Source organism: Phaethon aethereus (genome assembly GCF_964289735.1).
Source record: "Phaethon aethereus genome assembly, chromosome: 2".
In the NCBI taxonomy this organism is placed as follows: domain Eukaryota; kingdom Metazoa; phylum Chordata; class Aves; order Phaethontiformes; family Phaethontidae; genus Phaethon; species Phaethon aethereus.
In genome coordinates, this window is record NC_138582.1 from 38,689,192 (window position 1) to 38,705,501 (window position 16,310).

Consider the following 16,310-nt stretch of genomic DNA (forward strand, 5'->3'; position numbering starts at 1 on the left):
ATAGTAACACTGGAGAGTCAGCAGCCTCACTAAAACAGATCCAGGTACAAAATAAATTATATCTGCTACGGGATTTCCTTATATATTACAACTGAAGGCTTTCCCAGCAGTATGTCTAAATTAACGTCAGTGTCCTTAAGAAGTTCAAAGTAGTTTGGACATCCATTTATCCAGCATCCTAGGGATCTCCCATTCCTAGGGATGAGTACAAGAACAGGGCAAGCACATAACAATACTTTACTAGCATAATCCCTCAACTGATTCATAGCCAGGGACTTTCTGAAGCAGAGGTAGTATCAATATCTTGCAGCCCTTGATGTAATTTTCTTCCATTAACCTGTCCATCTCATTTTCAGCATATGTAAATTTTGACATCTACAAAACCATTACCAAATAAGTTCATAGATTAACTGTGCAGTAAATGAAAAATACATGTCCTTTTATTTGTTTTAAAACTTGTCTACAGACAGTTTCAACTGGAGGCCCACAATTCTTATAAAGGATACCTTGTTCACCCTAGCTCTACTAACCTATTGTTCTAACTCCAGTAACCTACCATAGCAATGCTTGTCCATTTAAGCCCTGATTCAACACAGAAAGCAAATGTTTACCTTCTACATGTAAGGAACACGTGAGCTTTCTACCTACTACCGAACATGTTGTCTGCCTGAGGTAGTTTACTAGTACAGCTCATCTGATATTTCCCCAATAAAATATGTTTTTATTCAGAAAAAATAACAGAATACACTATGGAATGTCTGGCTATATTCAAAGAGCCACAAAGAGCAGATTATGTGATGCTAAAGACAATCACTAGGAATGTAGAACTCGAGGGAGGCTGAAGTCCTTAACTTGCCCTTCTCACATATGCAAATAAATACCTATTATGCCTATCATTTTTCCTATCCCAGCCCTTCTACTCTGTAAAAGTAATTAATATTTATTGAAAATCCTCAGTCATTTTCAGCTACTAAAATTTCAAGAAAGGATCAGAATTATACAGCATGCAGTCCTCAAACATACAGATTCAGATTATATCTCTTCAAATGATGGAAGACACCAAGGTGCATAACATATTCGTGTTTGATCAGGCCTGAAGAGCAGCTAGCATAGGGTCCTGACTCAAAACAGCTATCAGCATATAGACGGTAAGAAAGATCATCTCAGTTACCTGCAATTTCCAAATCTAGGACAGAGCATGTACCAGAACCAACATATTTAGTAAAGTGGCATTGATCTATCTTCCACAAACGTATCTAGTTTTGTATATTTACACTTGTAGTCTCCATCATATTCTGTGGCAATGCATTCCACAAAACAACTACACTGAAATCATGAAAAGATACTTCCTTAAATTTCATAGCTTAAAATGTTATCTAAAACATGCCACCTGATTCAACCACAGATCTTTACTATTTGCCCGACACTTGATGTGCTTGGCACATCTGGAGGTGGGCAGAGAAATACGACTGGGGAACAAAGTTGGCTGTGAGAATCACCTTCTGTCCTTCTTATAAACGGTGGGGTGGGAGGATGCTTCTTCCTATAGCTTCTCTAAAGGGACCTCTGTCACTAAACATCAGAACTGCAAGCATTTACAAAGCTAGAAGAGTATCGGTCTGATCCCATGATACTGGCATTAGTATCACATCATAATAAGTAATATATACCATGCTGCTGTGCCCCCTTGCTTTCCTTTAGAAGAAATCCCAGGAACACAGGCCATAAAAAGGCTATAATAGTACAGACTTTTAAGTCTCCAATCTGGACAGAGACTTAGATTACGTGGTGTCCCCTCTGTTCTTTAGGTGTAGGCTTAAAATAAGCTTTGTTTCTTTGTGTAAACTATAAACAAATGACATTTTAGGCTCCTGCACATCGTGATATTCAGTAGCCATCTATTTCTTGAAAATTAATCATTCTTTTGACGCTTTTTATTAGCTCATGTAACTTATGTCAACTCAAGAGAATCTCGTATCTCGAACTATAATTGATTTTCTCTCTCCATTTTCCCTTTAGCAATATGAAGCACAATCAACTTCAGTTTCAACCCATTTTATGCTTATCAAACCTGAAATAACTACAGTGTTGCAGTGACTAATTCAATTCATAATTTATTCTAACCTTACAAACACCCTCTTAACCAAACTATAGAACTTATTACATTTACTAGAAGTTATCATCAGTCTAAAAATTCTGTGTAAACATGAAACACATAGTGTTACTGACAGTAAAATTCAAGAGCAGGATTCCACTATTTTGAGACTTTAAATATCAAGTCCCTGTTCTTTGAATAACCAGTTAGAGCTTTGCTTAAACTTGTATGAACTAAAAGATTCTCACTGATATCACTGTCTTTTAGCATAGGACCAGAAGATGAACTGAAATCAATTAACTCCATGAATGACATTAGAGGGACCTTTGCATCTCCCTTGCTTCAGTGACTTTATATATACTGAATATGGTATTTGTTAAACTTGTACACAGGTGTTCAGTGACAAGTATAATGCATGAAAACATTGCTTTAAAATTAGTAGTAGATTTCAGGTTTATGACAATAGTCCTGCAGACCAAGGACTCTGGTAAAAAATACTGTTAACAGTGATTGCAATAATGTTGTAGTTAAAATTTCAGTGAAATGTCATAAAAAAATCCACAAATTTTTTGAGGCTATTTCTCACCTTAGCTGTTTTGTAAAAATAGTTACTCCAACTGATTTACTAATCCTGGCATTATTTGTATACTACATTTCCATAAAAATGATAAGCATTTACTTTTGTTTGAAGCACAGCACAACAATTCATATATTGCACTAAAAGCAAAAAATGATAAAGATTTAATGAGATTTAACTAGAGTTAGAACAAGCTAATCACTGTAGCCTGAAGATAAAAATACAAGTTACCCATAATTGCCCATTTTTAAAGGAGAAATTCTTATTCACAACCTTCGTGGTTTCTTTGCTGCTCTTCCTCCCCCACCCTTTCCCCTAGACTTCAATATTTGTTACACATTCTCAAGATTAGATCCTGCACATGGATCCCTCCAGGTAAACTCCACATAACCAACTACAGTAAAGAAATAAATGAATCTGTATGTTAAAAGGGAAGAATGAGAGAAAGGACAAGTTACTGCAAGTATGACCTCCTGAAGGAAAGAATGTTTCTTTATTTAAGTCCACAGAAGACTAATAGTTGTCTGAATAATAACCATGATGCTCTCTATTGAGCTCTACAGGTTTTACAGTCTTTACCACTTATGGTATACTTATGCAACAGCGTAAGAACCCTAGCCAGATACCATCATTTACAAACTGTACCCTCTGTGACAACTATGGTCACTTTTCAGGGCTATGCTAAGGCCTTTGTGCACAACAAAGTCTAATTAAGAAGCAAAGAACACAAGAGACATGTACAAGTCTGAAAGACATTCTCGAGTCCAAAACTATGGTCTAAAACACCCATGGGGAGAACAGAAACAGCTGTAACTGAAAGGCAATATAAAATTGGGGAACAGTTGCCAGAGATCCAACTGCATACTAATCAGTCTATCTCAGGAGGAGAAGAGGACCGTTTGTCTAAAAGAAATGAGAACTATGTCCCTGAAGAAGCCAGAGAGAGTAGAAGAAATCTTCCATCATGTCAAAACAACCTCTCAGTCTTCAAAAAGACAGTAGTGATGGAAAAGAGATCTTTAAGGGATGCCCTGGGTCTGGCTGGGATGGAGTTAATTTTCTTTATAGCAGCCCACATGGTGCCGTGTTTTAGATTTGTGACTAAAACAGTGTTGATAACACATCAATCTTTTAGCTATTGCTGAATGGCACTTGCATGGGGGTAAGGCTTTCTCTGTTTCTCACTCTGCCCCACAGCAGGTGGGCAAGAGGCTGTGAGGGGACACAGCTGGGACAGCTGATCTGAATTGACCAAACAGATATTCCAGGCCAAATAATGTCATGGTCAAACTGGGGGTGAGGGTATGGGGGTGTGTCCCAAAGTAGCTGTTGCTTAAGGACTGGCTAGGCATCAGTCTGCTTGTGGGAGGTGATGAGTGATCGATTTGGCATCACTTGTTTTAGGTTTTGGGGTCTTCCTTCTCTCTTTTTTTCTTTACTTTCTTTCTTTCTTTCAATTATTAAACTATCTTTATCTCAACCCATGAGTTTTCTTGCTTTTGCTCTTCCTATTGTCTCCCTCCTACCACTGTGGAGCAGTGAATGAGTGAGGGGCTCTGTGGTCCTTAGCTGCTTGCTGGGGTTAACCCACAAAGAGGGGAAAAAATGTCTTTTGGAACTTTTGCCTTCAACTGTTCATTGTATATATAAATTCTAAACCTATCAGAAATTTCAAGGTACCTGGTAATCAAGATTATCTGAAATTGCTACCATATAGATAGAAGAAGATTGGAGATAAACAGAAGACTGAAGATCAGACCTTTTAGAAATTGTGACAACAGTAAACTGCATTTATTGATATTTTTCTTAGAATCAAATAGTTCAATTCGGGATGAACTATATCTTCCACATCAGACTCTAGAGAGAAAGCCACTGAATGTCAAATACCTATGTTGTGGTTTAGCCCCAGCCAGCAACTAAGCCCCACGCAGCCGCTCGCTCACTCCCCCATGGTGGGACGGGGGAGAGAATTGGAAGAGTAAAAGTGAGGAAATTCATGGTTTAAGATAAAGACAGTTTAATAAGCAAAGCAAAAGCCACGCACACAAGCAAAGCAAAACAAGGAATCCATTCACTACTCCCCATGGGCAGTCAGGTGTTCAGCCATCTCCAGAGAAGCAGGGCTGCATCACACGTAATGGTTTCTTAGGAAGACAGACGCCATCGCTCCGAACGTCCATCCACCCCTTCTTTCTTCTTCATCCCAGCTTTATATACTGAGCATGGTGTCATATGGTATGGAATATCTCTTTGGCCAGCCTAGGTCAGCTGTCCCAGCTGTGTCCCCTCCCTGCTCCCCGTGCACCTCCAGCCTTCTTGCTGGCAGGCCAGCACGAGAAGCTGGACTGTCCTTGACTACTTAGCAACAACTCAAAACATCAGCATGTTATCAACATTTTCTCATCCCAAATCCAAAACATAGCCTCACACTAGCTTCTATGAAGAAAATTAACTCTAGCCTGGTTGAAACCAGGACAACCTATTACTTAGAAAGTCAATTACATCTCACAAAAGTAAAGCTTAAGATACTTCATTCATACTAGCCGTATCATTCACAGAGCACCAACATCATGGCTATTCATATGCTAAGCCTGGTCCATATAATGAAATCCTTCTTTTGCTCCAGAAATAATCATCAAGGAGCACAAAAGTATTAAAATACTTCACACACTTTGGGAGGTAATGCAAGTTAAAAAAAAAGCAATACCAGTGCTTTTTTTCTTTCTCTTTTAGATACAGACCATGCCTCCTCTTTCCAGCTGTTGAAATTTGAAAGGAACAGAACACTTCATACAAATAGCTTCATAAAAGCTACGACCACCACTCTGTAAGACATTAGAAATGGATAGATCTACATAGAAATGTAGATCTATGGCAATTTCCAAAAAAAGCTGCATCTAAGTATTTATCCACACAGTAATTTTTTTTTCAGAAATTTCACTAGAAGGACAATAGTGATGCATATAGTCATCATGCATACAAAGACATTTCACCTGACTTTTGAAGAAATACCATTAGATGAACAACTCTGTGTTTTTTTTAAGAGAAAAATAATGCTAGATCATACCTGGCTAAATATTTTCTTGGAATCTGAGAACATCAAAGTCTGTTATTGCATTGAGTGTAAAGAATCAGCATTCAGTGATAAGAACATGAGACAACACTGCCATTATCACTTTCCCATGACTTGGGCTAACGCAGCAATCACTATCTCTAACTAGACAGAAAAGTTTTCTTCCAGTAGCATGAAAATACTGTGCTACACTGACTTTCCTGCTTGCTGCTGATTCAAACTTGAGAACCATCATACAATGAGGAGTTCATGAGCCACACAAGAACTGAGCTGAGCAGGCACAGGTCTGTGCTGTGCTGCACATCTCACTGGGCCACAGGATAGTTCTCCTCTTTCCCCAAGGCCTTGTGGCCTCTCTTCTGGCAAATGATGTATTCAAGTCACATAATGGAGGAGAAGTTTTTGTCCAGCTGGGAGCAACAACAAAGAGGAACAACCTCTAATTCTGCTAATATCAGAATAATTTATCAGGTCTAGAGTCTGTTTCCTGTGTCTTGCCAAAGACATCTAGGAAACAGGGAAATCAGGAATGTCTGTTGAACCAGAGGAAATGTACTGAAAGCAATGAACATTGGACACCCTTTCATTAAAGCACTCAGACTTATTAGAAAAGCAGTATGGACTATATAAGGGATAGACTACCAGACACTGAGTTATTGTCTCATCTTACTGGCAAAGGCAATCTCCACTAAATTCTATTTATTCTCTGTTTATCTTGTTATAAAATGTAAATATAACACCAGCCAATCTTTCAGGAGTGTTACGATGATTAAGTAATTAACATTTGGAAAATTCTTGAGGAAAAAAGAAATTCTAAAGATTAGAAGAAGAGTTATTACAGCAAACAGAAGACATCAGGTATTTCCCAAAGCAATAATTAAAAAATGTATTACTACTGAAAGTGTATTTCTATCTTTAAAGATTCTGGTTTGTTATTGCATAGCGAGAATTAGATATAATAGACATGAGGCAGACAATCACGTTCACTTAAGATTTGTACATTCAGCAAAAACCCCACTGTTACTGTGAAACCAGCTTTGAAGAATAGATGGTTTTACAAGTCCTGATGCTGCAAACACTTAAATTTAGCTCAGAGATATGATTATTTGCATTGAAATCATGGAAGTTTTTCAGAATCATACAGACTGGCATATGCGTCAATTGCAGGAAATGGACTTCAATTATCACCACCTTTCACTTCGACCACACCTGAGTGAGTTTCCTGGGTACACTTACTTTTGGAGTGTTGCTTCATAGTTAACTACTGCATAGCATGTATTGACACATGATAACATTTTTAATATTGCAAGCATGCATAAAGATTGGACAAGAAGAAAAGAGGTGATTAAGCATTATGACAAAATATCATAGAATCATAGAATCATTTAGGTTGGAAAAGACCCTTAAGAACAAGTCCAGCCATTAACCTAACACTGACAAGCCCACCACTAAACCATGTCCCTAAGCACCACATCTACATGTCATTTACATACCTCCAGGGATAGTGACTCAACCACTTCCTGGGCAGCCTGTTCCAATGCTTGACAACCCTTTCGGTTGAAGAAATTTTTCCTAGCATCCAATCTAAACCTCTGCTGGTGCAACTTGAGGCCATTTCCTCTCATCCTATCACTTCTTACTTGGGAGAAGACACCAACACCCACCTCACTGCAACCCCCTTTCAGGTAGTTGTAGAGAGTGATAAGGTCTCCCCTCAGCCTCCAGGCTAAACAACCCCAGTTCCCTCAGCCACACCTCAGAGTACTTGTTCTCTATATCAATATTGTGTAAAACAATAAAGAATTTCATTTTCATCTTATTTACTTGCAAAAAGCTCAAGAATGTATATTTAAGTCCAAGTGTGCTACAAAAAAACCTTATGCTTTTATTATGTGTAAATTTTGCATAGCGATACATTTAAACAATGATATTCTTATACTTAATCAAACAATTGATTTTTTAAAATGAAACGAGTCATGCTTTGGTGACTGTTCAATCAATATTCCTGGCAATTTCAGGGAAGATACAGTTCAGTCCTCTCCAATGGACATCAGTGAGATACTAAGGGAATAACAAGATTTCAAAGTCTCAGTGGACTTCAGCCAAACACAAAAGACAGCTTAAGCCCAAATGTCGTGGAATTCCAAAAGGACTGCAAAGTTTCACAAAGAACTACTTCAGCTCCTGATTAGATTTACAAAACACAATACTTGGTATTAAGATATATACAAAATGAGCCCCTTGATATCATTTTCAGTCACAGACCTCAATTGCATTACCCTTTTACCTTTGCAAATACATGTGATTTTACAGTTACAGTTCTCAGCTTTTTAAATTCAGGAAGATCCTTTCCAGTATGATATTATCTGCCAGTAATCTATTTCAGCCACCTGCATAACTGAACACACTTAGAAAGTTACCAGTGTGTTAACAGCCCTCCTATGCATCTTATGTTATACATAAAGAGTGAAAACTGAAATCAGAATGTAGCCCCACAATAATTTTTTTCATCTTTGCAAATATATTTCTTTTGAAATGGATTCTTCAGAAGTATAACAGCTTAACTGTTTCTTCTATTTGGAATGTTTCATTCTAGCTAAACCTTCATTGACAATTCTGATGCAACTAGCAACAAGAACGAGAGGAAATAGTCTCAAGTTGCTCCAGGGGAGGTTTGGACTCGATATCAGGAAAAATTTCTTTGCTGAGAGAGTGGTCAAGCATTGGAATAGGCTGCCCAGGGAGGCTGTGGAGTCACCATCACTGGAAGCGTTCAAAAAATGTGTGGATGCGGCACTTCAGGACATCACAGAATCACAGAATCACAGAATCACTAGGTTGGAAAGGACCTTCAAGATCATCAAGTCCAACCATTAATCCAGCGCCACCATGTCCCCTAAACCATGTCCTGAAGCGCCACATCCACGGTTTAGTGGGCATGGTTGGTGTTGGCTGGATGGTTGAACTTGATGGTCTTAAAGGTCTTTTCCAACCTTAATGATTCTGCGAGTACTAGGAGGGGGTTTTTTTAAAACGAAAATATACCAACAGTCAGTTTCATGCTTTTAAGACCTAAATAAATGAACCAAACTCTGAAAAAGATTCTCTTGAACACATATAAAGATTGAAGTTTGTGTTCTACAAAAACCTGCATTATAAGTACGGTATGCATTAAAATCATCTGCTATAAATAGTAGAATTTGTTCTCCCAGAATCCAGACTCAGGAGCACGAGGTTTTGTAATTTTTTAAGAAAGGCCTGAATAAGCAATGAATACTGAACTCTAGTGAAGTAGTTATATGCAACAATGCCCTGCAATTCAGTGATAGCAGAAAGCCATGATTTGAAATTAGTTACACTGCATATAAGCACTGTAAAAAGCATCAAAGCAGTTAATGGATTAATGCAGTACATAATAAAAAAATTCAATCCCAGTATCATAGTTATTGATCTGGAAAATACAGCAATGAAAAATACCTATGTTTGCTAATACAAACTTAATTTCTTTATGTTACCATCAAAATAAAATAAAACACCCTTCCTTTGTAACACTTTGTCATACCCTCAAGTTTTGAGCAGTTCTGCAGGATGTAACCTAACCGTTATATCAAATATAAAACACATACTGTCAGCAAATTGCAAAATGACAATTAAAATAAAATCCAGTCTTTCAGAAGCACAGTACTTTCAACACCAAGATACACACATTGAACTTTCTATCAGTGGCAGTTACTATAACATGGCTATATTATAATCACTATAACCACAGCTACTCATCAAATAGGCCATGATTTTGATTCAGAATCTCAGAATCACTTATATAACACCCTACCTAAACCAGAGGTCCTGCTTGTGACCCTTCCTAGTTTTGAGTTTGTATAAACTTTGCCAGTTTTGATGAAACGTGTGATAGAACAATGTTCCAGGTTTTGCCTGGCACAAAACCAGAATGGGTTCTTACAATCAAGTCCTTATTAAAAAAACCAAAAACCAAAAAAACCCAAAAACCACTTGTTTGTACACAGGTAATATTGTACCCAAATTTCAAGATAATAGAAAGTAAAATATCCTTTATACTGTCTTTCTGGTTCCAGATACCTTCAATGATTGGAGTGTCTGAAAAGAACAACCTACACATCCATGGTATACCTTTTCCTCACTATCTCCACAGAAGTTAACAGAAGATTCTATTCTGTATGTGATACATAATGAGGCCAATAACATTACACACACACTTACCTACTGCACCTTCCAGATGCCACAGAGGCCTAGAGAAGTCCTGTGGTTTATGCCAGCACAAGACACTCAGTCAGCTTTCTTTATATGTCACATTGATAAAGTTGGAAAGATCTGAAAATTGCAGGATGAAATAAGGAGGTAACGCAGCTACAAACTATAGCCTTCACTAGAATCCATGGATTAGCTCTGCAAATAGCAACTGATTTCATGAAGATGGCAAGCCCACAGTCACAAACACTGTGACTTCCTTCAAACACAAAGAACCAGTTGACCCACTGTGACATCTAAGCGACTCAGCTCATTATCTCGTTTCTTCTAAAAACAAACGCATGCATCAAACTTAAAACTACTGAAAAAAAGAAAGTATGTATTAATTCACAATTATTTAAGCATAACGAAAGACTTTTTTACCATAAGCATGGTCAAGCCCAGAGACAACCTGTATGTAGAGTCTCCATCTTTGGAGAGAGTCAAAACCCAGCTGAACAATGCTGAGAGCAACCTGCTCTAGCTGATTGTTTTGAGCGAGTGGTTGGATTAGATATCTCCAGCAGTCCCCTTCAACCTCTGCTATTCTGTGATTCTATGAAGACCATAGTAAGGAAGTAACAGAAATAAAACAGAAACAGAACAGAAACAAGAGTACAGCACCAGCTGTTTTTTCTGATTTTTAGATTAAGGTCCAACCTGAAACAAATAATTTGTGATGGAATTTGTAAATGTAAGAATGTGGAACTATCCTATTATTGTGTATTTCCTGTGCTTTGATCCCACATAAAGTTCTATATAGCAAAAACTATGAAAAAAAAAATTGAAATCCATAACTAACTTTTAAGCATCTTACACTGAAGCTTTTAAAAATGGCAGAAAAGAGACTAACTAACTAACTTTCTTCAACTATTTCCTTACTTTCATAACTAGTAATTCTAGAAAAGGGAGGACGCGGTGAGCATAGAGCCTTCTAGAGTGCAATTTAACATACAATACACTCTACTGGAAAATTACAATCAAATCCTCTGGAAAGGTTACAGATCTACATTTCTAAGCTATTGGTAGCTAATAAGTCTCAAATAAAACCCACTGAAGTTAGAACTGTGATACTGTTAAGAAAAAGACGAACCAAACGAAAGCCAGTGAAGCTGATTCTGCTCCTTGTACATAACTACATTCTCCAAGTAGAACCTGCAAGTGATTTATGTAGGAAATAAAATTAATTTCTTTGAGCACCTGAAGTGTTTGGTATTTCATGGGATTTTAATGCAGCTGGCAGTTTATTCACTCACATATACAGTCTTCATTACTTTCACTCCTGAAAATTGCAAGTTAAACCCTATGAACCTATGAATACAGCTAGATACTTATGCTTCAAACATAGGGAACAGATTCAAACTAAGCTATGTTTGATCGGATATTAGACTTTTTAGATTAATCTATAAAAAAAAAGGTATCAGAAAATACACATAATTTTTTGCAGTTACCCAGCAGTTCCATTGCATCATCTTCATTGTCGATATCTTCTTCGGTTACAGATGGAGCCGTACTTTGAGCAGAATCAAAGGAGTCCTGAGAAAGCATGGCGGCCAGCAATTTCTTATGCTGCTGCTGTTGTTGTTTTAGTCCTTTGGTCTTTGGCTCCATTTTTAAGCTGTGAGGGAGGAAAGCACAACTTTCTCTTACAATGAAAGGGAGTCTGGGTCCCCCAGATCTGAAGGTTAACACCATCAGATCACACATAAACCAGCTGGTTATCACTCATTCCCTGATCATTGGATGTTATAAGTCAGTTTGTGTTTTCAGTTCCTATCCAAAGTTTTGACTGAATGATGATGGGAAATTTCCCATTGACTTCATGGGAATTAATCAAGTCTAAATAAGCTACATATACAGAATGACAGGTCAATTACCAATCAGTATTGCTAAGGCATCGATCACACAGTAACAAAGCTGAGAACAAAGAACTGCTCCATTGCATGGTTATGTTATCACGACCCCACAGAATTAAGGACTAAATAGTTATAATAATTCTCATGGCTTGTTGACTTGTGTCCCTAACCTAAGTAACAGAAAACTGGAACTGCACAGAATTTAACAGAAGGGTCTAAGACAGGACTTGCTACAGTTAGCAATTTCTGAATCCTTACAATATCAAGATAAAGGCAATGGGACAGAAGTTTGGTGACCCACATGAGGATATCAGCAACACCTCAGACTGTCTTATAACCTGCTGCAGGAAGGCAGAACTGTTGCAAATGTATGAAATTTAGTATAATCAAAGATAGTTCATTTCCCATGGCAAAGATAAACACTAATAAAACAAAGTGGACCTTGGAGATGAAGAACCGGTTTTGAGTTTAGGACATCAGGTTATGGACAGGGCCTTTGCAAGCTCTAGTTCATTTAGGCTGTAAGACACAAGATCATCATATTAAAAATCACCCAAATTCCCCGCTGTGTACATACATTATCCCTTAAGGAAGTTTTCCAAGAGCCTTGCTGCTTGTCAGAATTTCTCCAGGAAACTTTTAGTGTAGAAAACTACTAACAACGGCTTGAAAATGAGTTTAATCCTATTGTTACCACATTCGAATTTCTGAAAGATGAGCTCAGTACCAGGAGAATGGCCATCAACACTTTTACATGGTTGTACAGGTTTTACATGGCAAGGTTTTGGTACCAGAGAGCGCTGCAGGGGTGGCTTCTGTGAGAAGCTGCTAGAAGCTTCCCCTACGTCCGATGGAGCCAATGCCAGCCAGCTCCAAGATGGACTCACTGCTGGCCAAAGCCGAGCCAATCAGCAACGGTGGTAGATGACTCTGGGATAACATATATAAGAAAAAAACCCTAAACAGTATGCAGCAATTGCACCAGGAGACAGGAGTGAGACTATGTGAGCGAAACAGCTCTGCAGACACCAAGGTCAGTAAAGAAGGAGGGGCAGGAGGTGCTCCAGGCACCGGAGCAGAGATTCCCCTGCGGCCCATGGTGAGGCCGGCTGTCCCCCTGCAGCCCATGGAGGTCCTCGGTGGAGCAGATATCCACCTGCAGCCCAGGGAGGACCCCACACCAGAGCAGGTGGATGCCTGAAGGAGGCTGTGACTCAGTGGGAAGCCCACGCTGCAGGAGGCTCCTGGCAAGACCTGTGGACCCATGGGAGGGATCCCATGCTGGAGCAGGGGAAGAGTGTGAGGAGTCCTCCCTGTGAGGAGGAAGGAGCAGCAGAGACAATGTGTGATGAACAGATCACAACCCCCATTCCCCATCCCGCTGTGCCACCCAGGGAAAGAGGTAGAGAAAATAGGGAGTGAAGTTAAGCCTGGGAAGAAGGGAGGGGTGGGGCAGAGGTGTTTTAAGATTTGGTTTTAGTTCTCATTATCCTACTCTGATTTGATTGGTAATAAGTTAAACTAATTTCCCCAAGTTGAGACTGTGTTGCCGGTGATGGTAATTGCTGAATGATCTCTCCTTGTCCTTACCTTGACCCACAAGCGTTTCATTATATTTTCTCTCCCCTGTCCAGCTGAGGAGAGGAGTGATAAAGCAGCTTTGGTGGGCATCTGGCATGCAGCCAGCATCAACCCACCACAATGGCCCTTTATCACATATCAATACTTGCCTTGCTGCCTTACAACAGCAACAGAGAGCAGTACAAAATCAGTGCCAAATACAGTCTTTCCTCTGTAGCAATCCACAACATTAAGGGCAAAAAGGTGACCCTTCATGAGTTTGACAAGACATCACTAATACAGCTACCTCAGACTGGCTACACTATCTTTCCCAGTCAAAGTAATAGCGAAACCTGTCCTTTCGGTTGCTCAGAATTAATTCCTCTTCTTTTCTTTTTCTAAGTAACTGGGCTTGGCTTTTAGATATACAACATGTGTGCTTCCATTGCTCATCATCACAGGCATGTATGCTTTTAAGGAGGAAACAGTGTTTTTTCCCCACTGTCCATTACTGAATGGAGAAAAAAGTGAGGTTCATGGTCGTAAAGACAGAAAAAGCAGACAACTCACAGATTCTGAAATATCATGTGCTACATATACTCACAATGACTTATGCTTTATGATGAAAGACCAATATTACAAATGGGCACGTTATCAACATAACAGTGGTCCAGAGGAACATGCTGTTCTCTGCAGCCTATTCAGTCCCCCACAGCATGCTATGACTGTGTAAGGACCCAGGGCTTCCCCCTCCACCAAACAAACAAAAAAAACCCCTTGTATGCTATAGTCTGTGAAAATAACATGGAAAGAGGGAGTTGCATGACATTGATGGCAATTCCTCATTCTGAAGACAGTGATCTGTCAATGCCTAATCCTCTGGATATTTATATAGTATTTCATTTATGTAGCATTTCCTTACGTTTAGTAATAGATAAAAGAAAACATATTACCCAGAAATAATGGGACAACTACAGTTTTCACTTTCCTGTTCTTAGGCTGTAACTGAAGATTAGGATTAGTTGTGAGAGTTTGCTGGCTTATCACATAAATCTTGATTATCAGTGATCAATAAGTATCACTTTTTATTAAAAGCATTGACAAATCAAGTTTAACAAGATATAACTGGAAACATTTCATATGAATTTCAAATTGCTCCCTCTTTCAGTTGCCAGGTAAAAATGTAACTGAATTATTTTAGGTTATATTAAATATGAAATAGATGAATTAAATACAGATGAGGTAGCCAAGAATTCTTTACAACTGATACCAACTTCACTCTTCGGAGAGTTTCATTTAATCTCCTAAAAATTATTCCCACTACTTTTGGATGTTCTAGGTATATGCTACATTATAACTAAATTATTATTACCTGTTATTTGTATTTGCTGTGTGTGTATGTATGTATGTATACCCAATTCCAAATTCTTCAATTCCCAGTAATGCTGAATCAGACCTTGATGAAATTGCCTGTTACTAGTGAACTGTTATTAAATATTCAGATTAACTTTGATCAATATGGGTCTTTTGAACTTCCATAAATAGGTGGCATCAATTTTAGTATCACCACTATCTTGAAGTTCTGCAATTTTATGATTATTTTGCAAGACTGCAAAGATGCTTTTTATAAATGCCTTACAAAAGCTGATGAAATGCTAATGAAGCAAAGAATTATCCCAGACATAAAATCAGTCATCCAAATGTAAATCCATATGCTGCATGTAATTTAGTAGCTATTCATTTCCACTGAAAATCAGTATTCCCACTTAACAATACATATTTTTCAATTTAATGCACCTAAAAACTAGAGATATCAGTGTCGCCCAAGTCTTCCTGGCATGAAGTACTCCATATTCTCCTTATGTCATATGCTAGGCAATGTGATTTTGTCACGATATTCAACAAGACTTCTCAAATACTACTTTCAAAGCCATTAATCACATTTTTTAATTATAGCATTAGCTGTGAGGTTTCTCACAGCTTGTACCACTCTCTACAAAGAGAAAAATATGCTGCTTTGAATCACCTTTGTTACTCAGAACTAAATCTCTTTGCTCCCTTCTAGAGATCAGAGATGCTTATTTCTGCTCCTTCCTATTGAAAGAAGGGATACAATATCCTCAGTTTGCTCTGCAATGTGGAACAGACCTTTATTCAGTGTCTTTATGGGACTGCTGAATAAGGAAAAAGAAACCCAGGCCCTCACAATCAAGCTGCAGTGCCAGCTGCTGACTCCACTACTTTCCCAGGAACTGCACTGGAGAGACCCAGTGTCTGAGTTCTGTTGGTTCCAGTCCAGTGTCTGGCTGAGGGATCATTACTACGTGCTGCTACTTCTTTGAAACAGTAGTACTTGCAGCTTCCCCCACAATAATCTAATTAAAAGAAGAAAGAAGTGCTCATGGATAACAAACATTCCCAGCATGTGAGGAAAGTTAATGAATACAGCCTGTACGAGTATAGCAAGTGACAGACTAGTTTCCCTGTGACAGTGAGGTGAATTCCCATGTAGAAGGCACATGGAGGACACAGGAATATTCACAATTCAAAGTGGGGGACAAGAGGCTGGACAGCAGCCTCACAGAAAAAGATCTGGGGGATTGGATTGATGGCAAGTTGCATATGAATTAACAGTGTGCCCTGGCAGCCAAAAGGGCCAACCACGTCCTGGGTTGCATCAAGCACAACATAGCTATCCAGTCTAGGGGGGTGATTGTCCCACTCTACACTGCACTGGTGCTGCCCCACCTCAAGTACTGTGAGCAGTTTTGGGCGCCTTAATACAAGAAGGACATCAAACTATTAGAGTGTGTCTAGAGAAGGTCAACCAAGATAGTGAAAGGCCTCAAGGGCAAGACTTATGAGGAGCAGCTGAAGTCACTT

The 16,310-nt window shown here is 38.7% G+C and overlaps 1 protein-coding gene across 1 annotated transcript in view; it reads right to left on the reverse strand.

The window, feature by feature from the left end:
• LOC309417929 (uncharacterized protein C8orf34 homolog) overlaps positions 1–16,310 on the reverse strand; it is a gene marked incomplete at its 5' end in the record, with an annotated part of 176,993 nt that overhangs the window by 89,660 nt on the left and 71,023 nt on the right. The window contains one exon of the mRNA XM_082015562.1: positions 11,463–11,629. Within this exon, the coding sequence (XP_081871688.1) occupies positions 11,463–11,629 (167 nt within the window). The remainder of the gene's footprint in view (positions 1–11,462; positions 11,630–16,310) is intronic.